Source organism: Phaenicophaeus curvirostris, chromosome 9, assembly GCF_032191515.1.
Source record: "Phaenicophaeus curvirostris isolate KB17595 chromosome 9, BPBGC_Pcur_1.0, whole genome shotgun sequence".
NCBI lineage: Eukaryota > Metazoa > Chordata > Aves > Cuculiformes > Cuculidae > Phaenicophaeus > Phaenicophaeus curvirostris.
Window position 1 is genome coordinate 17,256,950 of NC_091400.1, and position 27,628 is coordinate 17,284,577.

Below are 27,628 nucleotides of genomic sequence, written 5' to 3' on the forward strand. Positions count from 1 at the left end.
AAATTGCTAGTCTGGACAATGACTGAGCCAAAATCACTTTGTGAAAAGTCTCTGCTGTGTTTCATAATGCAACAGAAAATAAGAGAAACTGAAGAGAAATGTAAAACCATCACTGACAAGACTTCGGAGACTACGCACAGTCTGCAGGACTGGTTAGTAATGAAAAAGACATGTTACATCAAGTTATACACCTGGTGATTTCTCTCTGGTGGATGGGGCATAGGGAATACAAAAGCCCTGATGTCTGCTGGGTTGTGGCAAGAACATGATCCTTTTCCAGTGCTGCTGGACTGTGTGCTGGCACCACAACCCCAGGGTCCTTTGGCCAGACCGCTGCTCTTGCAGGGATGGGTGGGAATGACTGCAGGAGTCTTGGGCCAAAGGTGTTTCTGACTAACCTCCTTCCTCTCTTTAAGAGGGTGAGGAAGGGGTAGAAAGCCTTGCATCCAGTCATCTTCTAGATCTTTTAATTGTGTACCACACACATGGATGCACAAACACACACTTTCATGTTGTTGACTCTTTTTGCTTGGAGATAAAGTACAATAAGACATAATCACAATAAAAAAGCTGCCTAGAAGTCATTCCAATACTGTAAAACAAGTCTTGTTTATTTTATTAATTAATAAATAATTATTTATTTGCAAATACAGTTGCAATGATGGAACGTGCCAATGATACACATTTTATTGGACAGATGACTTAGGAAGGCACTAAATACCCAAGGAGGAGTTGAAAAAAATCCATGCATGTAAGCCATTTCAATTAAACTGCACTCTCTAAAACAAACCCAGCATTTTGCATGAGGGAATTGAAGCTCTTGGGAAAGAGCCATGGTTGTGGGATGGCAGTCTATGTGACAACCGGACTGGAAGGTGTCGCAGTTGCCCCAGAAAGAAAAGGAGGTTCAAAGGGAGGTGGTTCTGGCCCAAGAGCCAAAGACTAAGTAAGCCAGGTTTGGCCTTATTCACATCTGCCAAGGAAGAACCACTGCTGTAAATGAGCCTCAGGGCACCCAGAAATGCAAAATGCAAAATGCAAAAGAGGCCACATGAGAAGGGAGCAGTGAAATTGATGGCCCTCCTCTCCCTTCAGCTTGCTGTGCTTCTGTGCATGTGAAGAGCCTGCTGTGTTCTTTAGTCCTAACCACTGGCTGCTGGCAAGGCAGAATTCAGCTTAGCTTGCCTTAACACACCTTTAACCTATGATTTAATATCACTGTCATCTGCATCACGAAACAGCGCTCTCCTACAACTGCTTTCAGGATTATTGCACATTTCCCATAGTGCCCACTCCCTAAAAGAAAGAGGTCAATTCACAGCTGTCATTTTGCCTAGTAATGACCTCTTCCATTTTAGTTTTCCACAGCAGCAACGGAAAAAAAAACCCCAACAAACAGAAACAGAAAAGGACAAGGAAAGAAAGAAAATTGTTATTTGAAAAGCTGTCATTTGGTTTTCTTTTAATACACAAGCATTTTGTATCCACCTTCGTAGGTGCAACTGATATTAAATGGCAGTTTTATAGGTATATTATTTGTGTAAATATAAATAATATTTTTTTCTATATAGGGTTGTTTGTGTGTTTGCATGTGTGTACATACACTCCCACACCCTAGCAAGAAGTTGGCCAACAACATGGTCTAGGCCAGAGGCAGGTTTGCTGATGGGTTCACTCTCAAACGACATCAATATTGTGCTGGGACCTCTTACATCTGTACAACATCATTCACTCCCTGTGGCAACATGCTTTAGGGAAAGCTCTGGATATACAAGAACCACTTTCATATTTGTTTTCAAAACTCCCCCATTTCTGTGCTTGTTTGGCTACAAATTCTCTAGGTCAAAACTCCCTCTGGGACACGTGCAAGTTTAGAGACACAGTCTGCGGTGAATGCAGTTCCTTCAGCTAACAGAAAGAGTTGTCCAAAATAAAGAAGTCCTACTTGAAATGGATTACATATCCAAGTTAGAATTGGCTCCTTTTCACATGCCCATATTTCAGTTTGCCTTTTCAACACAGAAAAAAACTGCACTCTGCTTTCCTCGCATACCTAGAAGTATTACAGTATATTGGAGGATCTCACGCTCTCACAGTTTAAGGTGGCCCTCAAAAAAATGAGTTCAGAAGTGTGCATATCTACAAAACAAATAACAGTTAACTAAGCAAAAGGGATTTTTTTGAATGCTGTTATATATTTTGCTAATCAAACTATAACTTCTTTTATAGCTGTGCACAGATACTTTGTATCCACAGTCTCCCCTTGGACAGCAAGATTTATTCTGCCCTCTGAGAGCCTGCCTACTTCTTGATTTGAGGCTGCTAAGGGCATTTACATTTGTAATATCAAACCAAAGAAGAAGGCTTGTATACTCTGCTAGGCTTTCAGATTGCAAAGGTTCTGTCTAAATGCACCATGGAAAACTTCAATATATTTATTAATCTATATTTTAACATGTAGATGACATTCTGCTCTATACTGGGTAGACATTATGCAGTATATAGTGACAGCAACAGAGAAGTGCAACATGAATAGCACCATGTCAGTTTAGCAAAATATTTGTGATGAGGAAAAAGGAAAAATATTAATAATGGAAGTAATTTCCCTTAATTTAACAACCCAAAAATTGATCCTTGTTACTGAAACACTCTTGATCTTCAAATTCTTTTTTATTTCTTTCAAAATGAGGCCTTTCCCGGGGAGACAGCATCTTGTGAGTTCTAAGTCAAAGTTGGTTTAAAATCTTAAATCTTTGGGGTTTGCAGAATAGGATCATAGGGTAATTCAGACTCTATGAGATCTCTGGAGGTGTTTGGATGAACCTCCTGCTGAAGGAGGGTCAGCTTTGAGGTCAGTCCAAGTTGTTCAGGGCTTTATCCACTCAGGTATTGAAAACTTTCAAGGGTGGAGACTGAACAATAAATATTCATCAAAATATGGGCATTTGGCTGAATGAGCTCAAAACCCAAACCAAACCAGTACAAGCTTCTCTATATCCACCCCACACCTCAGCTGCAACTGTCCTTGCCAAATCACAAAATGGCAAATCTGACACACATCTGCAGGTGAAATGAACCTTAGAAAATTGTTAAGGGCTAAATTCAAATCACACTGAAATAAAGGAAGAGATTCTCTTAGTGTCTATGTAGCCCCTCTGAGGGAAATGTTTCAGCAATTAGCACTGACGAAATTGCATCAGAACATGTTCTGAACGCACAGCTCTTGTCAGAGATGGAGGAAGGCTGGGAGGTGAGTTCAAGTTAGGGAAGGAGCCAAACCACCAGGTGTTGGTCTGTTTCCTGAGAACGGCCTTGGTCCTGGGAAAATAAGAATTTACTGAAGAAAACCTCTATTATAAATATTAAAACTGGGAGAATGTGGGCCAGTGACTTTGTCCCATCTCTACATGGTATTTAGCACCAAAAGCCCTGAATCTTCCCTTTCTTTTCAGAAAGTCATTAGCAACTTCACTGAAAACAATCCTGTAAAAATAGTCTGAGATGTGAACCATGCTGGAAGTCACTGAAAGAATTCTTCCTTAGAGGTCCTGCACTTCAGTTTTAATTGGGGAAAACAGTAGGAAAATGAGAGAGAGAAAAAGGAAAACAATATCCAAATAAAGATATTTATATGCACACTTATTTCATTAATTTTTTCCACCTTTTCACAAAGGTTCTCTGATTATCTATGATGAGGAAAAAAAAAAAAAAAGCTCGGGCAAGGATCAGTGATATTTTGCTACAGATCTTTCAAAGAAAAATGTGAACCCAAAGAAGCAATTTTCTAGGAATTTATACTTCAGATGTTTGGTGTGGTTTGGGTTTTGTTTTTTAAATTACAGACTTACAAGACCAAAATTAGGTATAATGTTTTTTACGTTTTAAAAGTTAGTGTTGTATTTCAGTGGAAGCCTGAAAAAAACCCAAAACCCATGTCAGTTATAATAAGCAAAGGTCTTCTAATACTAAGAAAAAATCAAATGCTATTATGGAATTTAATTCAAACTTGCTCCTTACCAAAATATTTCAGGTCAAGTATCAAGATAAGTTGAAGTTTTAAGCTGCATTATAAATAACCCTGTGGGAATTTATTTGAAGATTATCAAGAAATATAAAGAATTCAGCAGCATGTTAGTAGACACTGCAAAAATATATGAGAAGTCTAAAGCAGCTCTAACTGTATTCTGGTTGTTTACATTTTTTTTGACATAGCTGTTGTATCGTGCATCCAGTATACAATTTTGTTAATAACATCTGGGCAACCAACGTGTGCAGAAAATGAATCTTGGGTTTATGGGATATTTTTAGTGATGTGCTTTCTACCTGTCAATATGTTTCAAAGGTAGTGAGTGAGGGAAGCTCAATAGATGTGGCATCTGTCCTAGGTCTTATTGGATGGACAGGATGGCCTCATAGGTTTTACTTCATGTCATATATTGACCAACACATCTGGGCAAAAAGACATTTGCTTTGGCAATACCAGCCATCATAATGGCAAAGCAGCAGCAGCAGCAAGCAGTGGCTTCATACTGTCATAATTATTTGTTTAGCTGGCATTGCCCCTTCATCTTACCAATAATTTAGTGCTTACTTAATTTCACACTCCTTCAGAGTTATCATCACCTTGCAACTTTCACTGTGGTCAGCTTTCATTTTCCTTCCCATGCAAACCACAATGAGATTCAGACATAAAGTGTTGTAGAAACATCAAATCTGCATGTGCTTTTGTGTGCATGTGTCTGTCCAAATGGTTCTTAAAAACCCTAGCTGGCATATTTTGTTACTTCAGTTTTCAAGATACTCCTTCAGCAGCAAAATCATCTAAATCGGTGAGTGACACTATGCCAGTATTTGGGGTTGGGCTCATGTCCTTTCCTAAGTGAACTTGAGTTTCTTCAGCATCTTGACTGAAGGGGTAAGAGGCTGGTTCAATACAGGGCTGGGTATCCACAGCTTCAGTATATCTGTAGTCTTCCTGGCCATCTTCAGGTGCTTTCACTGGTTCTCCTGGCACAGCTGGCATTAACCAGGTAGGTTCAGAGAGCTGAGAAGGTGACTTCAGCACTTCTACAGATGAAGCTGGTAAAGGCAACACTCTAGGGTAGGAGGCATAGGGAGAATTCATAATTTCTGGAGGTGGAGGCTGGTGTAAGTTCCCTTCTGAGGAAGGGACTGAGACTTGAACATATTTTCCAGTTTCTGGGTCATAAAATGTCTTTAAATTAACTTCAGCTGGTAAATCAACTACATAGTATTGGCCAGAGTCAGGGTCTTGGAGGAGTTTACGCTGGGTTGAAGAGAGTGAAGGGCTTACTGCTGATGCTCCACCAGGTTTTGCTGTACTGGTTTCTGTGGAAGTTATGTGAGGGACAGGATGGAGAGGAGAATATCCCAAGGGTGACAGAGATGCTAGTATCTGTCCAGAATGAGAAGACTTTTTCCCTACAGAATCTGTATGCTCAGTCTGATACTTTTGCTGCTGCTCTTGCATTTTCTTCCTCCTGCTTGCCAGCTTTTTGGCCCGCCGCAAAGCCTTTTCTGTTTTTGGTGGCACAGTGGGAGGCTTGCCTGCAGCTCTCTCCTCAAGTCCTCTGGGCTCTAGTTTCTCAGCTTCCCCTATAGAATAGGAAAGTAGGTTCCTCTCCACAGAATCAAGTATCTCTTCTGCAGCCACACTGGCTTGGCTCTTTAGTGCCATGTTCAGCAAGGCAGGGTTTATTACATTCTCTGTCCCTCTAAAGCCAGACATTGTCGGTTTGTCTGATGAAGAACTGACAGAAAGAGAGTGCATCGTACTGCCTGACCTGGGGCTTGTAACAGCAGAGCATGCAAGACTGTCTGACAAAACTGGTGCACCTTCTGTATGTAGGTTGTCCTCTAAGGCTTCATGGGATACAGGAGAATACGTGTGGTCCTCTGATATGGAGCCAGTCACAGGGGAAATTGTCTCCCTTGTGATTACTTTTTTTGCACAAGAGCCACCTCTGCGATTAGATAAATGATGATTCTTAAAGTAATTGGTCTTTATTTCTGTGTGATAGCTGGGGTTGTTTTGTGCTTGGTCGTTTTCCAGACTTATATTTGACTGTGTTAGATTGTGCCTTGCCTTCCTAGTCTGGAGCTTCTCTTTCCTTCTACAGACACCTTCCTCATTCATTTTCCCTATTTTATTTAACAAAGCAAGAGTTTCTTCATCTTTTTCCATCAGCTTCCCTTCTGAAAAGCTCTCTGTATCTTCCAGAAGGCTAGGATCCAGTGTTGCTGAAGTGGACCCAGCCTCACTGGCCTCTTTCCCTCTGTCAGTTGCTCCATCTCTCACGTTCTGCTGCCCTCTGTGCCTTGATGCCAAGCAGCCTATCTCCTGGGCATGCAACATGTTTCGGTGCTTCTTGTTGCACTCCGCTGGTGGCATAAACCTACACTCCATTTCTTTATAACTGCTGCTCACTGTATCATCCAGGGAAAAGGACCTGAACAGGGGCAGCTTAACAGCCCTTATTACCTGAGGTGACCTGAATGTGTTATCTTTAATCATAAACAGACTGGGTTTGGTTGAGCTTGAAGATGGTGGTGTTTGTGGTTCCTCCAGCCTGGGGACAGATGTGTCCCTTATACCATCAGAAGCAGAATCCATGCTGTTGGCCTCTTCATTTTTCTCTCCCTTTAGATTCTCTTTCACCAAGCTCCTCTGTATATCCCCAGTAATACTTCCCTCCTGCTTCTCTGCTGCACCACTACCAGCATAATATTGTGGTTCCTCTTCCCCAAACTCTTTCCCTCTCTCCTTGTGGCTTTCCTTACTGTCTGTACCCATTTCACTCTTAGTCCTCTGGCTTTCTTGAAGGCATGCCTTCTGCATCAAGGGAACTGGTGGAGATGACTCCTCCTGAAGCGGCTGCTCTACTGTGGAGACGAAAGATTGCTCTGAGGAACTAGTACTTCTTTTGCCTTGCACTTCATGGCCAGGTACCATCATACTGGTTTGGGTATCACTACAAGGCACGTTCTCTGCTGTTGAGAGTTGGTTTGGGAGTGTTTTGAAGACAAAATTTCCATTCTGAATAGCAACCTGTCTCTCCTTTTCCTCACCCTGGACATCGTGGTTTTGTACAGGCTGCCCAGCTGTTGTATCTGCATTGTCTTTACTGAATGGTTTCGGTGTTGGATGCTGCAGATATTTTCTTAAATCAAGGTCATGTGAGTCATGTCTGAACAAGGGGAGGTTTTCATTATCCCTTGTGTTTTTAACCAAATCTTTGTGTTTTGAATCATCTTGCTGCAAATTTTCTTCAGCTTGGTAAAATAAAAGGTCTGCTGTTGTCTGAGGCGAACTCAAAGTCAGGTAATTGTCTGTAGAGTGTTCAGTTAAATCAGTTTTATTGTCCTTTTCACAAACACTACCAGACAATATGGAGGTTACATCACCCAATTCATCTTTCTCTGTAATATTTTTGTCACTTTTTTCTTGTAAAGTCAAGAGTGAGTCATTCATTTTTGTACTCTCCTGTATATTTTCCCTGGTTTTATTTTTCTCCTCCAAGGCCCTCAACAGGGGAGAGGGGGTATAAATGCTTTTAACACGTCTACGGACATCCTTCAAGTTGAATAACAGACTCGATACTTTTGATTTATAACTATCACGAGACCTGTAATTGCCAAATGTGCTTTCCTCATGATCTCTCAATGCTGTACTCTCAGTGGGAGGAGGTGTCAGTGGGATCAACTCACTTCCAACAGCACCCAGCTCCTGTTTTGCTGGTATGATGGGTGTTAAGAGTTCCGTGATGTTGAAAGAGGGACTGATCGACCCAGGGGAGCTTACCTGTTTAGGCTGAGGAGTCTCATCCAGACCAGGTTTGGCACCAGTCACCTTTTCAGACAATGAGCATGTCTCATCACTGGCTGTGAATGTCGCCTTTAAAGTCTGCCTCCTCTCTGCTGCCCCTTTTGTAGCCCTCTGCCTCCTCCAGGGTGGACAGGTTGGGGGAATGAGGGCCTCCTCTTCAGGTAAGGTGGTGAGGGGTCTTGGAGGCGGGCTGGGTGCCTGGGACATGGATGAGGGTGATACCATCCTGTAGGACCCGGACTGGGGTGAGATGGAAGCTTGGGACATTGCAGGGGGGGAAAGTTGAGCTGGCACTGGAGGTGGTGGCACAGGAGGAGCTTCAAGGGTAGGGGATGTTGGGGGATGTCCCTGCTGGGTGGGGGGTGGAAGAGGAAGTGCCTGCAGGACAGGAGGTGGCCGAGGAGGACCCTGGTGTGCATGGATCCGAGGTGGGGGTGCAGGAGGAAGAGAAGCAGGAAATTTGGTTTCTGAAGGGAGGGGGCCCTGAGGTACGTATACAGCTGGGACAGGGATGCTGAAAGCAGCTTCTGGTGGAGCAGGCTTCATCTCAAACTCTTTCTCCTGCTTCTTAGCAACAGTGGTCTTGACAGATGGCAATTTATGTTCATGTGTGTGTGATTCTTTAATAAATGGTGCTTCTTCCACGTATGTAAGTCCATCCTTTTTCATTTTTATATAAAAAAATTCCTCCTTTTCAGTCAGTTTTTTATGATGAACATTCCACGATTCAAAAGCACTGTTCTCACTGTGAAGAAAATTACCTTTTTTTGCTGGCTCATTAACTTTCACACTTCTGTTTTTTAAAGCCTTTTTAGAAGAACGGGAAAAATTTGACTTGGCTACTTTTGACATCTCAATCAAAACAGGATAACAACCATCAGAGCCACAGTAACTCAGATCAATATTATTAAGTCTTTTCTGTGGCTCATGTTTGCCACTGAGGCAGTTGCTACCTTGACTAGCTTCGGAAAATTCAGGAAGTTCCTTGTGGATGCTTAAAATTTCTCTGTCATCCCAGCAAGCCATATCATTTCCATGATTTAATCTACATTTCTGTAGGCTATTTTTAATAGGCTGCTTGATGGCTTGTGACCCTTGGTCTGCAGTCTTATCAAATGTTTTAATCAATGAGGACACTTTTGAAGCATGTTTATTGTTCCTTGGACCAGGGACTGGTAAATTCCGCTTTCTCCTTTCCATGGAAAAGGTGTCATTTTTAGCTATCCTTTGCTCCTCTGGAGCATTCTTTGGTAACTGCTGGAATGTGGAAGCCCATACTGTATGTTCATTATTTCTTTCTGTTAGCTTGTTATAGACATTGCTTTTCTTGATGGCATGGTTTAATGTACCTGGGTTAAATTTAGCAGAGAACTGGAGGGCGAAGTCAGGTGAAATGGCAAGATCTGTTTCACTGTAAGAGTCTTCAAGTTCTGCCACACACAAACTTTTGAAAGCTCGGTCTGTGAGGCTGCTTACCTCTCTGTCTGTGTCGTCCAGGAGACTTCCAATACTTGAGGAGTCACTGTGTCCTTCTGTATGTTTCTTATTTCCCTGCATTGTTCATGGGATTCATGAATGAATTATCCAAAGGATAAATTTCAGGTGTCAAGTAGGTAGATGACTGTGTAGGCTGGTTCCAGCTGTTTGCAATTCACAAGCACAAAGCAATTCCTCCACACGGTGCTGCTGCACGTTGATTCATCTTACAGAATAGCTGAAGGAAACTTTCTTCTCTGTAAAGCCAAAAATTGTAAATTATCATTTTTCTATATTAACACTATTAGACAGAGACCATTTACCAGATATATCAGTCACTGACTAATTTGATCCTATAAGGATTCTAAACAGGATGCTAGCAACACCATAAACAACTTGAAAAATAATTGTTATTTTAGTCAATTTGAGTAGCTCATGGTAGATAGTTTAATTTCTGGGAAGTGCCATTAAAAAAAGTGGTTTCACCTCAGATTATTTACCAGGGCCCTTAAAGGAGATAAGAACCAAATTTCAAGTACTTCCCTTTCCATACCTCCAGCCATAAGCACTGCTGAGTGTTGTGCGTGTATTTAGCTAAGAAAGTTAGGCACTTTTTTGGCTGGAAAGAATTAGTAATAAAAAGGGAGAAAACTTACTTAAAAAAAGAATGTCACTCAGTGTATAATCGCACACTATGTTCAAAATGGAAGAAAAGTTGATAAAACTTACTTGGCAAGACATCATAATTACAATTTAAAATATTTTGTGAAAAATAAACTTATAGAAGATTCTATTCTTACTCATCTGTTAGCACATGACTGTAGAAAATTAAGTCTATAGAGATGAATCTGCTTTTATCAGGCTGGGGCTTTGCTGTGACAATTAGCCTGAGTAGAAGCCTTGTTTGAGGAAAAGAATGGCATTACTGGTAAAGAGGATTTAGAGTGCACTAACATATTCCAAAGTAACACTGCCGGGGTAAAATTCTTTAGCCGTCCATATCCAGATACAGTTGGGTTCATGTACCGAAACTGAAGAGGCTGCTAGTATCAGCTTAGCCAGCAGAAGGCAGGAGAACCTAGGGGACTATAGCAGACCCACTAGAGGATCACAGGGAACACTTGATTTACGTTCCAAAACTGCTAAGAGCAAAATGTAATACATCCAATACAAGTATAAGATGTCACAGCCTTACATTATTTCCTGACTACAATGCACAGTCAGGGCCCACAGCATTGTTGGTTTTGTCTATCTCCACATCAGTTTGAAGAATTAATGGGGGAATCTTTGGATGGAAAAAAGTAAAAGCAAAATAGACCCTTCAGCTATACTTAAAATCTATATACTAAAACACTTTAAAGTTTACTTTGTGAATTCTTTTGATGCTTATCCTCACTTTCAAAGGCCTAGGCAGGGTACTGACTAACCTACAGAGATTCAGTTACAAAGCATATTCAAGAGCCAGCTAAAACCCACTCCTTAAGGCAAGCCTGATCTGTATCTCCATTTAATAGTACAATTTCATTGTGAACTTGTGATAAGCTGAAAGACCACAGTTCTCATGCACAGCAGTTTACAGTTTCTATACAAGTGGAAGCTGCCTACCTCTCAAGCTTGGATTCACTATAGAACTGAGCAATGAAATTCAGATCCAGATTTCAGCCCCTCCAGCAGTCCAAATCCATGATTTCATTTCAGCCCATCTCACTAAGAATCTTGGAAAGGGCATGTTTTTCCCTATGATGATTCAGTACTGGTCAAAGTATGAATAGTCAGAGGAATGGGGTTTACCAGATGATTACTCAGCCTTAGTTGTTTCTTCAAATGAAAACCCTCCTCACTTACATTTTCTATGTAAAAAAAAACCACCTCAGCCTATTTTTATACTCAAAGTATCACAGTGAATCTTGACTCTGTCCTTCCAGCCATACAATTCCAAAGACTTATGCAGAGCTACAGTAGATTTATACCACAAATAAAATAAGCTTAATAGAGTGTCTCTGTTTCAATTTGTACAAACTCACAAAAGTGAGTTTCACACCCACCACCACACGTACATCTTTGTGTATAATGCAGCAAGAAAAAAAGAGAACACAAATTAAAGGCCATCCCACTTTTGGTTTTGATTCTTCAGTGTTTTATGCATGGGAAGTATAGATACATACCTTCCATGTAATTTTGCTTCTCATCTTTAGAACTCCCTCTCCTGTTTGCATTTGGCATCATTTCTGACTGTCTTTAGTGAGGCATTAGAAATAGTCCAGTGATGTAGATTCAGCAGAAGTAATGTCCCTGGATGTTTCTGTCTTTCAGCATTTTTTGACCTTAACTGAACTCTGCAATTTGAAAACAAAGACATTTGTTTGCATGATCTGAAGATTATCTCATCCTGTATTCATTCATATATTTGTTCATTCACAACACTTCACAATCATTTTAGGAGTGATTTACAGGATTTCTTATCCAAAGAGACAGGTATCCATACCAGAGTGATAATAACCAGATACCTTGAGGGTCTGGTAGCTTGTGGAATACAGTCAAATACCTAGCAAACAACTCTCTCAACCTCTCGCACCCTCTGGTAGCCCTAGCAGGGATTAACAGCTGAGTGAGCAATGGTTTCCTGGCAATCTACCAACTGAAAAGGGTGATGTCTCCAGGCTAAAAACAAGGGTTGTATCAGACGACTTCTTCCCTGCTGCTGCCTATATCCCTGCTGTGCCACCCTTTCAGAGGGACTGCATAGGAGAATGTGCGTGTTCACTCTACTCGCATATGACTTCCTTCTACCAACATGTATACACAGACGTCAATCTATCTGGTAGACTGGGAACTAACACAGCCAAGGTTTTAAAATCCATCCTTTTCACTGTCCCTGTTGCAAAGGAGCAGAAAGGCGGACAGCTGGGATGCTGAGCAGCAGTAAACAAAATATCATTTTCTTTCCATGCATGAAACTGAGTCAGGAGGACTCAGTGAAGGAAAGCTCAGCTACGGTGAATGTGCATTGCTACTGTCCTTTTGCTGTAGAGATCCTCAAGGTTCAGGCTAGTTTACTTAATCTTCACAAGAATATATCCATTTCCTAAAAAGAGAACTGCCTGGCCTTGAGGTAATGCAAATAGCACATAGGTGTAGATACAGTAGAATTTCCTGAAGCAAGGGTCTCTCTAAGGAAGATTTTGTGTCAGCCTGTGGTACCCAAAACACACCAGCAAAAGGGGCAGCAAGGGCTCAACTACTGGGATGGTCTTCTACACCTTACCTGAGGAAGAAGAGTTGTCAGTGTTACTTTAGGGTCAAGCCTCTACCAATCAGAGCTTTTTGTGGTCCACTTCAGATACCTGAGTCAAGTAAAGTAAAAGGAAAGAAAAAAAATCCCAATATTATGTCTGGTTGCAGCCAGAGGCAACCTCATTGCAGAAATGTGTATTCAGTTTGCTCAGAGGTTAAATTACAGTTTTACTGCTTCTGTGATATTCTCAACTCTGCAAAGCCAAAACAGCCGTGGGAGACTGTGGGATTATGTTCTGACTCAGTCATCAACAGAGCTGTTGACTAAGTTCCAGTGGCACAATATTTATCACTATTTATTGGTGGTGGTGTCTGAACTAGGAGGAAGCTTGGCTTTCAGATCTCATGGTCAGAGGTCTGAAGAAACTTTTTGTCCCTTGTAAACTGAGAACATTCGCTGAAAAGTGAGTAGGGTAACAATAAACATGGAGATCATGATGTAATCTCAGCAATTCTTTTCCTAGATGGAGTGACTGTTACAAAAACAACTCAGCGCCACAGATTAAAAAAGGAATACTGACTGTCAATGTCTCTAACACTGTTGTGAAGATCCTTGTCTTGCCCGGTCATAATACTAGTACTTGGGCAGTATAATGTTTCAAGCTGGAAAAGCTCTATCTACACCAAGTGTTCAAGGTGCAGGTCATTACTGGGTCTGGATGGAAACAGTAGCACTGTACTAATATAGCTACCCCTTGTATAGGTATGACAGCAACTTCTAAACTTTCGGCAAAGAAGCTATTCACAGCTGGTTAATAACCTGATAAAGTCCCATTTCTTTACCTTTTTGGACAAACATGACAGCCAGCAAACAAGGTGCAGAGTTTGAGCTTGAGTCAGGATTCAACTACTTCAAAAATTTCAGGATGTTTGAATTGAATTTACTCTATTTTCAAGACAGAGGGAAGCAACACTGAGTGTTTGGAACTGCTTGTGAAATGCTGAGAAACATTTGAGGTGTTCACAATAGGCATCATTTGATACGAGCTACTGAAAAAGCCTGCATGAATGTACAGATTTCAAGGATCTTAATCAGAAACCATCCTCTCCTCTCTTTTAAATAGGACTGGGTTTGGTTTTTTTTTCAGTAGCTCTCTTAAGTGCCTAGCAAGTTGTGATGAGGGGGTTAAATTACAGAGACTATTCCTGTCCTGGCACAGACTGAATGTCAACTTTTTTCACTGGACAGGAGCTGGCCAAACCAGCAAACTTGGCTGGGGTGTGTGACATCATTGCTGCTGCAATATATAAAGGGCCAGTTGGTTCCCCCACACCCCTTGGGTTGGTATTTGGCTGAAATGTTGTGCCATGAGACATTGTGGTGGCATTTTGGCAGCATCCCTGGGAGTTGCGTAGCAGTCTGAAGTCAGCAGCACTGCATTCCCCTTCAGGTTGGGAAGAAAAGGAAGATGGATGGAAGGTTTATAATTTTTTAAATCTTTATGAGCTGCTTTCTTCATGTGATGGTCTCTATGTGGCATCCATCCACACTCCAGCCCAAAACTCAGAGTCCTGTGGTGACTGCTGGCTGGGTTTTTTCCCAGCAGTGTGCACTACTTGCACACGTGCTGCTGCTTTGGGCTTCCAGGGGCTCATCATGACAATGAATAGTTAATAATTAGTAGCATAGGAAATAGGAAAATCCCTAATGAATTGTTGACTTCTTAGCATAGATGCATGTTTGTTCATAGCACACATAGGACCTCATAATCAGGTAAGAGGGCTAGATGGAAACAGGCCTGTTCAGGTATGTGTCATCAGGCCAAGACAATGCTCCCAGCCCATGGCATCTCCTCACTCACCTGAGCAGGGCTGGCTCTGTGAACTCTCTTGGATATCACTGGAAAATCCTGCAAGGCAGCAGTGACCAGTACATGAATGGCTATTGAGTGCGCTGCAATTGGTCAATGATCACAGTACCACTGCGTTCATTGCACATTTAGGAAAACTGATGAAAATGTGTCAGGGAGTTATTGGTCACGTTTTGAGTCCCTGTCAGAGACAAGAAGCAATAAGGATGCCCAGAAGAAATCAATAAAGCCCTGTAGTCCTGGTGTAGAATACCCAAACATTCTTTGTACTGGGCTGCTTGGAAAGCCGAGAGTGTGTAGGCTGGTCATACTGGGCCTCATCAGAGTCAAATGCTCTTTCTGATCTTCCCTGCTGCCTGGGCTCCTCCAGGCACACTGCGCCTCTGAGCAGCCTTTGGGGCACAAGGACCTACGGGAGGATCACAGCACTCTCAGCCAAGGAGAGGAGCTGTCTAGCAAGAGAGATGGTGGTGCTCCAGCGACATTTCCCTGAACTATTAAGAAAGGCAACTTCTGGATTAAAGATGGTTATAAGATGAAAGCTATTAGCATTTCCCTCATTCAACAAGATCACTTGCATCTATGCTTTGTGCTCATAAAGGCCAGCCAAAGTGAATTCTCCTGCTTGGGGAAAAGGGAACCACTTTGCTCAAACACAAATACCTGCTCCAGCTAATGGATGGTGGAGAATTGGATCTGTGGCTGAAAATCCCAAACAGTGACAGAAATAACTAGCACAGAACAAGGTGACCTCAGCTATTCCAGCATTAGATCTTTGATCATTGCACTGTAAAGCAAGGGGAAGGAACCATATGTCTGAACCAAACCAGTGTAGGCTGTGTTCATTCATGGCCCAACAATTGTGTCTCAAACAGCTTGTCCTGGGCCAGACAAGAGGAGAGACTGTTCTTGACTTTGGGCCAACTTATGTTCTCAGTTACACTAGTATAAGTCTAGATTCATTTTACTGACGTCAGCAGAATAACTGAGAACAAAATCGGTGACTACTAAATACACTTACTTCCTAAGCTGACACTAGTGCATTATCCAGAAGTCTGCATAAGTAACTGTAACCACAGTAAAGTGAAATTCAACATCTCTGAAGTGCCAAACCTCACCCCCATGTGGCATCCAGACCAACATGCGAAGGAAAGGGATTTGGAACCTATACTGCATTGCTAAGCCACCAAATCATGTCCTCTGGACAAATCTGATTTGCTAATCTGTATTACTCACCACTGACAATAGCAATGCATTTGGGATAAAGTAATTTTGCTCTTTTCTGCAATATTCACTAGACACCTAGACCTAATAGTGTGGTAGATGTTGTGCGGTCTCAGACTGGACCAGCAGAGCTGGCTGCCAATCTGAATTGTAATCCTGCCTACAATATAATCTTCTGGAAATGTGTTTGTGTGTGTATGTGTGTGAGATGGAAGGATGCTTTAATTTATATTTATTTTTGAAATTTCACAGGGAATAAAGATTTTAAAGAGAAACTAAATTATAAATGGCAAAATTTCATTCAGAAGTAAAAAAAGGTATTTTAATTTCAGATTATTTCACTATGTTTACACTATAGGCCATGAGAAGTAGCATGAACATATACCATAATAGTTAAAATACTCTATTATTACTGTCCTTAAGTTAGAGAGTGTATGCTATTTAACATTGACTGAAACATTTAATTTTATTTTCTACATAAAACAATACTCTGATGGTATTGCAACAGATTGTGTGATCTTGTTTAGAAATTTCCCTAAGTAAATATTCCAAATAATCAAAAAAAATTTCTAATTATCTTTCTAGGGGAAATGCTGTTAAAATGAATATGATTGTGATTTTATTTGTTTAATCAAACTACTTTTTTTCTGAAGAAAAAAAAGCTGAAGTCTTTTTTTCTCCCAGTGAGTTCTACTTTGTTTGCTCTACGTTCGTTGCCATGGGAGCTGTAACTGGGTCCTTGTTAGACCCACTGCACAAGGCAGGTCAGTGTAACCTGCTGGAAGCAGGAATGCAAGGAGGAAGTGCACTTAGCTAATGACTGTGTGTTACATATCCCAGTCTGTGTTGTTTCCCGAAAAGATGTGAACCTCTTCCAGGCCCCAACTGGAATGGTTACCTCTTCAGCTCAGACCACAAAGCTTCAAGCACTGGGAGATGAAGACCTCACGTGAAGAAAAATGGGAGGAACAGAGACTGCTTGCGACAGCTATGGAGAATCATGGTAAGTCTCTCTACGTTTCCCTTTCTGGTTCAATGGCAAAGACCCAGCAGTTATTTCTAGCTGGTCTCCGGGCTGCCTTTCCCAATGTCCTCCAAATGCCCCATCCTGCCAAGAGGCCTGTCAAGTCTGGAAGAAGGAGATGTCTCTCAGAAAGTGTTGTATCTAGACTAAGACCTTTCTGCAACTCCTGTTCACTCCTTCCATTACCTGAGCCCTATCCACTAACTTTTGAAGAGTCAGTAACACGCAGACTTGATGGAGCAATTCAAGGGCACAGAGCGCATGACTAAGGCAAACGGCAGCTGTAGTACTCGATAAACAGCAGAAGTCTATAAGAACCACAAGTCAAAGGGGTGGTGCTCCTCCCATGACCTGAAGTCAGCACAGACAAGTGACATTTAAGCAACTGAACCCAAACAGTGTATTTCTTGGCATTAGATGTCTGACTGGAAAAGGCCTGTCTGTAACTAGGTCAGTCATTATATGCTGAGATATTTATACACCTCCCCAGTAACGTGGTACATGTACACCTCGTGGCTATTTACCCTTACAAGCTCTTCCACTGCAAGCAGCATTTCTGTCTTATTTACAGATCAGCAGCTAAGGTCCAGCTTCGACTGTCTGATTTGTCCAAGATCAAAGAGGGCATCTGTGGCAGTGCAGGGAACCAAATCTATCTTTTCTAAATTACACAAGAAGAGCTTAACCTTTGTCAGTTAAGGCAAAAATGTGCCTTCCCAGTGTCCTTTATAGGGCATAGTACTTTAACATGAATGTCTGCAAAAAACCCCCAAACAAATCCCTATAGCTTGGCATAGTATTGTACAGTGAAATACATCCAGATTTGCAGGTGACTGACTTGCTGCAAAGATCTCAGCTCCACCTCAGGTTCTTAATACTCACATCTCTTTGTGACCATCAAGATTCAAGCACTCCTCACTAGTTCAGGGTGACAACTGATACTGCATTGGTACAGTCCCCTTACTGATCACTGACAGGGCTTTGGCTGATGAGTCAGTTATTCAAATCCTTTCATTTAGTTTCAAGCAAGGCCTAGAGAATGAAGGCTCCCGAGTTTTCACTTCCTGAGTAGGAGAAATGAGATTTTCTCACAACAGAGGGAAAGTTCTAGAGTGCCACAGCATTGTAATGGCTACAGATGGGAGATGACAGATGGGGAAGAGAAGAAAAATATATGGACAAGAAAACATGGATAGATGGTTGGATGCCTTGTAAAGGAGCATCCCAGACAGTCCCAGACACTGTCATAGGAAAATTGTGATGATACCAGCAAGTATGTTAGACATAAGAAGGAAGCAGGTGTATTCTCCTCTGCAACCTTCACAAGGAAATCTGCAGCTAGCAACCAGCCATTCCTCATTTCTCTTTCCAGGCTGAGGAATCTGAAACCATCCCCCATTTACACTGCACTCCTCACTAGCCCCAGCACACCAATACCATCTGCACTGTCAAGTTCACGCTTAGACTATTTAAGCTTCTTGACAAGGAGAGTCTGACCCACACCCACACACATAGGATACAGTCCCAGGAAGTAACAAGGTTGCAGAAAACAAATAATATTCTTTTACTGGTAGTCTCACCTGCTCTTTTCCTTTATAACTCCTGGATATTTCCAGGGTTTGGACAAGGGTTTTGCTCAATCTGTTTTATATAAAAAAAAATTCAAACCATTTGTATGTTCAAAATTGTTTCAAATACTAACTGGTTTTCCCACTCATAGAATTCCATGGGATATAGGGACGTGTCATATCCTGAAATACCTGTTTCATGTTACTAAAGACAAATAGGTATGTGTACCAGAGATGGGGTGAGACGGTGGAGGCTTTGGTTTTCAAGGTTTTCTGGCTCAGGCTGCAGGGATAGAGCTATTTCTTACATACATCTTGCTCTAGCTTTCAAGTGCAACCAAAGAGCTCAGTTCTTGAGCAAGTAATCTGGCAGGGAGGGAAATACACTCTTACACACATGCCAAAGTAGATGACTGAAGCACGCAACTATCCATTCACATAACATCTTTCCTTGATGACAAACTGCTCCTCAACTATTTGTGATTATAACAAAGCCATTCCAGTTGAAGTACCAAAGCTGTGGCTTGCCTTGCCTGCTATCTGGAAGATGGCCACAGGACAGCTATCCATATATGGAAGGACTTCGAGAGCGCAGGGGAGCGCCCACCCATACTTGCCCCCAGGTATTATCCCTGGAGGCCATACTATTTTCCTCCTTTTGAGGAGCAAAAGCCAGACAGGGTTTTTTTTCTCTTCTCCTAAGCAAGATGAAAGCTCCTTTCAGTTCCCTCTTCAGTGTGCAACAGGAGTTGTTTTGTTGTTTGGTTTGGTTCCCCCCCACCCAGCTCTCTCCTCCCCAGGGAAATGCACACTCCCTCTTCCTATTCAGAAACTGATTCATTGTTATGATTTAATGGTGTGTCTCCAGGGCAATTCCTCATTCTTTCACAGTTAAAGCACATGCTAAGGCATTTCTTGTGATTACTCTTTAGAAGATATATACAAAAGACAGAAAGGAAAATGACAGGAGTTTTAAGCAGAATACACACTTGTTCCTTAGGAGACAGAACAATGACTCTGGCTGAATCAGTCTCTCAGCAACTTCAGTGATGCTGTCATCACAGTGCTTTTCCAGACCCCCCAAACCCTCTGAAGAACCCTACAGGTAGGCAATATCACCACCTCAGCCCCTTCTTCCACAGCCCTCCTCCTGAATTCTCCTTCACATCCTAAGTGGTGATTCTAGCTACTTGTTTATGGCTTCATTCAATTCACAAGCCTGGTACAAGAATAATTTCTTAGGTTTTGGGAAACAGACTAGGTCCTAATGTCACTACTTCAAAGCAGATCAGTCAAAATAGCCTCAGTCAACAACCTCTTCATGATCAGGAATGCTGCCCCACTACCCCAGCACAATCCTACATGCGGATTGCAGGCTCCAGTTCCCTGCTAAGCATGTTGTTTCTTCTGCACCGATATCCCAGACAGTCCTGGGCACTTACTCCAATTTCTGCACAATGGAGCCCTGTGCTTTGAAACATGCAAAAGTTGGGGACAGGGACACACCTCAAGTACATCTCAATAGAGTAAAAGCCATCAGAAATCTGCAGAATTGTACAAGGGTTTATAATGAATCTGACAGGCAAGATAAGCTGACCTTAAAGCATGACATCTTATATCTGATCCAGGTAAAGGTGATAGAGGTACATCTAAAGCTGAGAATCTGCAGTAGCTGTAAACTGCCAGATACTGCTGTTTGCTGACTCCACATGTTCAGGTATAGTCAAATGTTAACCATACACTTCTCTTTCAGAGACTTTTAAAAAAAAATTGCAGGTATTTTGATCTCTGTGTTTTGCAAGTGGAACGTATGAGTCAGGTAGCTTTTGTACCTGACTGTCTTAGCCCATATTTCCCCTTTGTCAGTTCCCAAACCAGCCTCAGACATAGTGCATAAGTAACAAGGAAAGCATCCCTGAAACTACTAGGATGTAGCTATGTGAGAGACCGAAAATAAAGATGCATCACAATTTGGACCTGCTTGACTCACAAGAAGATTGGTCTGACTGTTACAGATGATTTAGATTAACCTTTACTAGTTAATGCTTTCTTCTATATAATTATTTGCAAGAACAGGAGATGGATGATGAAGAAACTTAGGATTATAATTAAACATCTGCTTTCTATACCTGTCCAAAGAGGTGAACTCAAGGGAAAAGAAAACCTTACTTCTGGGGAAGGGATGTCCTCTTATGGCTTCAATGCTGCCTCAGTTTTTCTGCAGCTGCTAAAAGACAGGGGTCTTTGTGGCAGTCTCTCTGATCATACACACTTGAAAGCCATAAAAACCTGGCAAGCAGTAACATAGTTACAAGACACCAAGCTTAATACACAGACACACATATATATATAGCCTTATAGATATGTATGTATAAGCAAACACTGACCCACCAAAAAACGTATGCAGGCTTGATTGAAAAGGAACAACATTTCTCAAGGGTAAAGTGCACACATGCAGCCTTCAATATGGTCCCTTTCCCTATACACCTGTCAGCTGGCTCACAGATCTCTGCTCCCAAAATGCGACACTACGTCAAGCAATGTACGCTAGTTCTAAACGGTATGAACTCACCCGCTCTCTTACAGTAGATAAAGTTCTGTGTGAGCTGGCACTCCGGCTGCAGGCAAGCCAGAGCAGCGAAGCCAGTAGCTAAAAACCACTTGCAGAATTTGCCTCTGCCAGCAACTTTCTGTGTGTATAAAGTCAGCTAGACTAGAGAAAGCAAAGACTGATACAGATGAGTGGTATTTTTCTCCCACCCTGGCTCATATGGGTAGTTGGTTTTTTTCCTGGTCTTGTAGGGATTTACATTTTCATGGGCTCTAGTGGTGTAAGCACAGACAACACAACCATTTCAGAGAAGCAGGTAGGAATAAGAGGCTACTGAGTGAATTTTTCCATGGGCTTTTGGTTTGTGCTGCAGAGGTGCAATTACACCTGCATATCTCCATCTGGCTGTGGCCTTTAAGTTCACTGGTGAGTGCCTGTTACAGCTGTTCTGGTAACTAAGTTGTGAATATGTACGTAAATATCCTCCTAGTGACAAGCCTGGAAGGATGCAGAAATGTAGTTGTTTTAGGGTTCTACTACACTGGCAATATTTTATTTGTCTGTATTTACCACAATCTTATCCTTCAAGAATTTAATTGGGGGCATTTGCTTCCTGCATGGCCAGTTCTCTGAAGAAATGAAGGAAAAGAGCCATGGGATTTGATCCCGTCCAGAATGCTTATTTCTCCTTCTTATCTCATGTCACTTTTCCTTCTCCCCAGCCTCCCTCCCATCAATGGCAGAGGACTAGTGAGGGAATCCCTAACCAACACCTAGACATTCAGCATTGAACAGGCTGCTTTGGCCTGCTGTTGCAAAATTTTTCCCTATTCAGAACTAATTGGATTGCCTGTTCACAGACCATTTAAAAAAGTGTAAGCAGTTTGGCTTGTCAAGCTCAATTTTAATTATTTCTGTTCTTATTTTGCTGCCGAGTTGTGCAATTAGGCTAATACAATGCAGTTCCTTGGGATGGCAGATTAAGAAGTTCTGCAACAACTGGACTCAGAAAAGCTTTATGCCATTTAAGAAATTTTCCAGTGATTAAAATTGGATACAAGTCATAGTCACAGTCATTTATAGTGGCCTCTTAGCACTGCCTTGGTATTTGAACTATTTTACTTTTTCAGGCTCTGTAGCATACTAACTGCTGGCTATAAAATATTTAAATTATTCTCTTCCTATTTGTCCCAAAAAGAGAAACAAAAATGCTTTCAAAAATGCCCCACCACAAATCACTAACGCCTAAAGTTTTTATGAATATCTTATCTGTAGGCAGTAATCATCTGTAAAATAAAATCAATGTATATTTGCTTAAAGTTGCTTACAGCACCATGCACAAGACAATTAAATGGAACTTCACAGCAATTTAGTGGTCTTTTAAAAAGATTATACCCCTTTACCAAATAATTATATGTCATAAACAGTAATTGCTGCATACAAATCTATGTGAGTGCCTCCTTCCACACACAGACTTCCAGAGATGATCCTGCATTTTTCAGAGCAGAAAATGCTGGACAAAATGAAAGGACTTTCCACTTCTAATCACTGAAAAAAAAAATATAAATACTGTTTGATTTCTCTTATCTAATCAACTATACAACAGATCCTTGAGTGCATACACATTCACATGCTCAGACACCACCATTTCCCCCATTTCCCTGCTTTAAAAACACCCATATGTTTCCTTCTTACCTTCTGTGCTCCAGCTTCCTGATTAGGGAGAGTGCAGGGCTGCACTTTCTTCCCTTAAGTCAAACTCCCAGCACATTTTACAGCAGCCTGCTTACTATTAGCACTTCTTATTACTTATGTGTTTCGGATTCTCCTTCTGAGCATGGTTAACCTAATACAAATGATCACTGAAAAATAAATAAAACAATAGAAGTGGAGGAGCTAACCCTTGAGCCCTCGCAGACCTGCCCAGCCAGGTGAAGTGAGCAAGGAATCCAAAGTTAGTAAAATGTATTTAAATAGTTATCAGGCAAGGGGAAACCAAACAGAGATCATGGTGGGGAAGAGGCAAACATACGTATTGGAATAACCATGCGGTGTCAAGTAACAGACAGATGAAACAAACAGTCATCGGCTATTTTTATATTCACATTCGCCATTGGTAATGCTTCAGAGATAACTAATACAGAAAGTAATGCTGTGTGATTGGCTCACTACTGCCAGTGATTCAAACCTTAAGCACTGCATTTTTGTATCTACAGGCGGGAGTCAAAATGTCTATTAAGGTCATCATTTAAAACACTGTCTAAGAAGTATGCACATGAGTAGCACATTACTGTCCTACCCATGCTTTTTCATAAATAGCTTATTTCATCATCAAGGCTGGACAAATGTATCTAGCGTTCTTGGAGTAAGGACCCCATTCCACTGTCCTTCCAAAGCAAACAAGACCAGCTGCCCTCCTGGGAGGCACATGCTAGCATTAGGTTTCATTTGGTGAACTGCAGTAGGATGTCGAATAATAGGGGAAAGATGCCATGAAGACAATAAGCTAAGTTTTTGTACTACAGATATAAACAATGGATTGGACCCTGTGCCACCATGAGCACACACAGCTCCTTATTGAAGTCATGGGACTCTCCCAGGGCTCAGCATCGTGCTGGACTTGAGCCATAGCCTGAAGCAAAATGAAAATCAGAATCTCCTGTGATTACAGGCCAGCTCCTGCTTCCATGGCAGTGCAGGGCTTCACATGAGCCCAGCGCTCATTTGCATTTTACGAAGAGCTGCTAATTACATTGCTACAGCAAGAGATAGGCAACAACCATGGTGGCAGATAGGTGCTGCCTGAGAATCTCCATGTACCAGGATGCCTGTGACGAACTAATCCCCCCTGTGAACCAAGAGCAGCCTAAGCTTACTAGTTCTTGGAGGGATAATGACCTGCCTTCTCCAAAGCAACCTGAATCTTTGAATTCTCCACCTGGGAGAGGTGTATAATTCATTTTAGATTCCAGGAGGAAGAGTTTGCAAAGCCCACTCTCCTCAACTTCTGGTCTGGGCTTTGTTGCTCAAGCTCTTCTCCTAACTCATTCCAAACAGAGTGCTGGTCTTTCCAAACACCAGGACACTTCTGATAACTTTCGGCCCCAAACCCCTCACTCCCAACAGCTACCCATGCCCTGCGCCTATGACAACATATATTCACAAAGAGCTGATGCATCACAAATCATGGTACCTTCAAACCGAGACATTAGAGAGAGATGGTGCACAGTGAAAAAAAAAACAACAAAAAAACAGAAAGTGGAAAAGTAGTTTACAGGCACCCACTGCCACTAATGTGAGCAAAACTGCCTGTATTTGTGTGTCTGTCTCTCCCACACATTTCTAAATAGGAGTGGAATGTATTTCTGGAATACTTGTGCTAAAAATAAACCCATCCCTGCTGTCTATGAAGAGAGGCAGGTATAGTTCTGCTTTCTGTAAGACCATGAACTTGTGAACTGCTTAAAGGTTGAACTGCAACTAGAAAGGCCCCTATGGAAATTGTAACTGCTAGTGCAGGAAGGGCGGCTGATTGCTTGGAAAATCCAAAGCAGGCCTCTCACATGAAAGCAGCTGGGGGCAACACTATTGATCATGATGTGCTTTACAGACTCTAGGTTTGAAAGGATTCAAATCTGGGGATAGGCATTATGCTTATTCAAATATGATGATAATAAATACATATATTTGCAAATTCAGTGCTCAGATGAGACTCTGGGATCAGATGGCCTGTCATTAAAATAAAATCACTTCTGGGGAAAATTACTGAATAAAACACAGCAAACACAACCCAGTGCTGCTTAGATGCTGTTACCCTGTTCTCAGGGAATTTAAAAAGCAAAGATTCCTGCTGTTTCCTTTCAGTGAGTAGAGAGCTGTAACAGATCACACTGAACTTTTGTAGACAGCTATTTGGACAGAAATTTTAAATTTATATGAAAAGAATAAGCAATTTGCACAAATAAGTCAATGGAACATTAATGTGTGTATGTTTAATGAACTCCCATCTTTCACACATACACTTTGTATGCTTGGCAAGGCTGAGAATACAGGCATGAGAGCCTTAGAATCATAGAATCATAGAATAACCAGGTTGGAAGAGACCCACCAGATCATCGAGTCCAAGCTTATGCAAGAGCAGTGGTTTTCAGCCTTTTCTGACTTGTATCCCATTCTTTAACACTTTCTCTAGGGAAATAAATGAAGTTCTGCCTTACTGAGAGAGGTAGTTTTTTTGCCTTTGTTACCTTAGCTGCAAATCCCAGAGAAGCAGTACATGGACCCCAAGGGGTCAATGGACTGATCACATGTGAAAAGTCCCTGGTACATGGAAACCAAAAAGTGGAACTGATTGTAAACAGAAATGAAAACATGCCACCCTAAACTAGGAAAACACAAAAATCAAACTGCTTTGGTTGTAGAAAGCAAATGGTTTATAATTCTCATGGCATTAACAAGCAAGGGGTCTATTTAATAACCAATGAAAGCAATATAACTATATTGAGTTTTCAGTTGTTCGTCTGCAGCAATTTTTGCCCAGCAGAGCAGTGCAGGTTCATTTCTTACCTGGCAGCCACAGACTGAATGATTTGTTGATTGTTATCACAGCCAGACCAATAACTTGATTCTGGGCACTGAGCACATTTGCAGAGCATCAACTGGACAGAGCAGACCTAAGGTCATATGGGCTGTACAAAAGCAGTGAAACAAGGACTTGATCATGTTCCCCAGCAGGATAGCACTTTCATCTGCTCTATGTGTTGACCTTCACACTTGCAGGTATATAGTGCTGTGCTCAACCTGAAGTCACGCAAGGCTTACATTTCTAGCACCTGCATGTCTGTTCCTGGTGTGTCAAGGAGTGCAGCAGCAATACTGCACTGAGCAAGGAGTCATGGTGCAAATCAGATTCTGCTCCACCCGCCACCTTGGGACAGCGCAAGCTTCCCCATCTTATTTTTCATCTCCATGGGACCTGTCTGTATGAGGAGGTGACTGCCAGTACTATCCCATTCCTGCAGCATGTCAGCAACCTGGACACAAATCCCTTCCTTCCATGCTTAGGCTGAGCTGAACACACACCTCCTCTGATGATGAAAATACTCCAAATTTCTGGAGAGAGGGTGCTGCACTTTTCCCTCCTTCTGCAGTCTTGGCATTTCACACCTTGCTGAAGGAGAGAGAATGACTGGAAGTGAGTTGAGGTCTCCAGTTTTGCGTTCTCCTCTAGCAGGCATTGGATTTGCCTGAACACCTGCATATTTTCCACTTAATCTGAAAGCATCACTGCTTCCCCTCCTGCAGAGGAACTTTGTGCAAAAGCTCTGCTCAGACCTACCTGCCTTCCCTGTCTCCAGGAGGCAGCAGAGACCTGAGGGTCTTAAGGGAGGAAGACGTCTCAGTATTGCTACAGGTATTTTCTCACTCAGAGGACAATAAGATCAAGGCTACATTTTTTGTTCAGCACCTCCTCTTACCCAACACAGGCTGTGCTGCATTTGGTGACAGGACAAATGACAAACAGATCTCCATTTCTCCCTTCTTGTCTACTCTTCCAGGTCCAGGCCCTCACACATCCAGGTTTAAACCAATTTCTGTCCTGACAAACCCAGCTGAGCAGATGTAGGTGAGGACAGAAAGGTCCCCAGCACCTGACAACCAGTAGCAGTCCTCTTCTATTGGCGCCATCTCTCCGCGTTGCTGGGAAGGCTGCTTATCCACCCCTAGTGCAATGAGATAGGTGCAGGACTCATCCACAGCCTCTCTCTAGGGCTACTCGTTAGGGCTCAGACCTTGTCAGTAGCTGGAGTTGATTGATCCCAACTCTGGGGACTCCTAGAGCTCTAACAAGGAGAGAAGTTCTAATTTTTGAAGCCCTTGGAGCTTTCATTATTTGTCCTTATTACAGCATTGAATGAAAACTTCCAAAACAAAAATCCTCTGCAAAAGGAAGCTCTAGAAGAAATTTCAGCATGATTCATACAAAAAGAAATATTTATTTCATTTAACCTTCCAGAATTTTAGAATATGGTCTTTAACATAATACAATATCAAAATTATTTTCATCCTGCCCTCAAGAAGTAGTAGAAGGCATTATTTTCCAACAAACAGTATGCTATGATTCTTCTCTGAAATCTGATTTTTCATGAAGCCAACAAACCTTGCCACATTTCAGCTTTGACTGCATTTGTGATTGCTGGCAGATGGTTTCACTGCCTTTTCTGTCCATCTTTTGAGTTCTGTGAACTTGACCTGAAATTCAACTTTAAAAGAACTTCTACAGCCTGATACGCTCTTCCTGCTACTGCTCCATCAACACTGCCTTGACTCAGCTGACTCAGAGATGACTCTTCTGGATTCTGGCCCTGGACACTCATCCTAAAACTCCAGGAGATGCCTGGCTGTGGCACCAGACTGAGACTCATTAGCCCTTTTACTGCTTTCAGGGACAGAACACAGGCTAGAAGGACTCTTAAAGACATGGTCTCAGTGACAGTTTTGGCAGAGATGTCAGTCCCAACTACATCCCACTTATTTCCCTCAAATCAAACTGACTCTGCTGTCAGGAACAAAATCTTGCTTTTGCGAGTAAGACAGCCATCTCACATACATTGATCTTATCAGCAGAGCCCCCTAAAAATGCTTCTGTATAACTATTAAACACTCTTACAAGAGCGGAAGACAGATGTGGCAGAAAAGAAACTTACTACAGGAAGTGCTAAACACCAGAAGATGGCTAATTACTCTGTTAAGCGAAGGCTTTATCCTGCAAAGAACTGCTCTACTTAGGAAAAATTTTCAAAGAGATTGCACTGTCTAAAATAGCAAAAAATC

The 27,628-nt window shown here is 41.9% G+C and overlaps 1 protein-coding gene across 4 annotated transcripts; it reads right to left on the minus strand.

The window, feature by feature from the left end:
- Positions 1 to 590: 590 nt before the first annotated feature.
- On the minus strand, positions 591 to 22,813 carry C9H10orf71 (chromosome 9 C10orf71 homolog). Of its 4 annotated transcripts, XM_069864243.1 has the most exons (5): positions 22,490 to 22,813; positions 22,236 to 22,342; positions 12,588 to 12,666; positions 11,488 to 11,658; positions 591 to 9,579 (listed from the first exon to the last, which is right to left on the minus strand). In XM_069864243.1, exon 5 carries the CDS (start codon positions 9,401 to 9,403, stop codon positions 4,793 to 4,795), a length of 4,611 nt encoding a protein of 1,536 aa, XP_069720344.1. In that variant the 5' UTR covers positions 9,404 to 9,579; positions 11,488 to 11,658; positions 12,588 to 12,666; positions 22,236 to 22,342; positions 22,490 to 22,813; the 3' UTR covers positions 591 to 4,792. The 4 variants fall into 4 exon arrangements, with proteins under 4 accessions (XP_069720344.1, XP_069720343.1, XP_069720345.1 ...); XM_069864242.1 differs by lacking the exon at positions 22,236 to 22,342; XM_069864244.1 differs by lacking the exons at positions 22,236 to 22,342; positions 22,490 to 22,813 and adding an exon at positions 20,413 to 20,492.
- Positions 22,814 to 27,628: the final 4,815 nt, after the last annotated feature.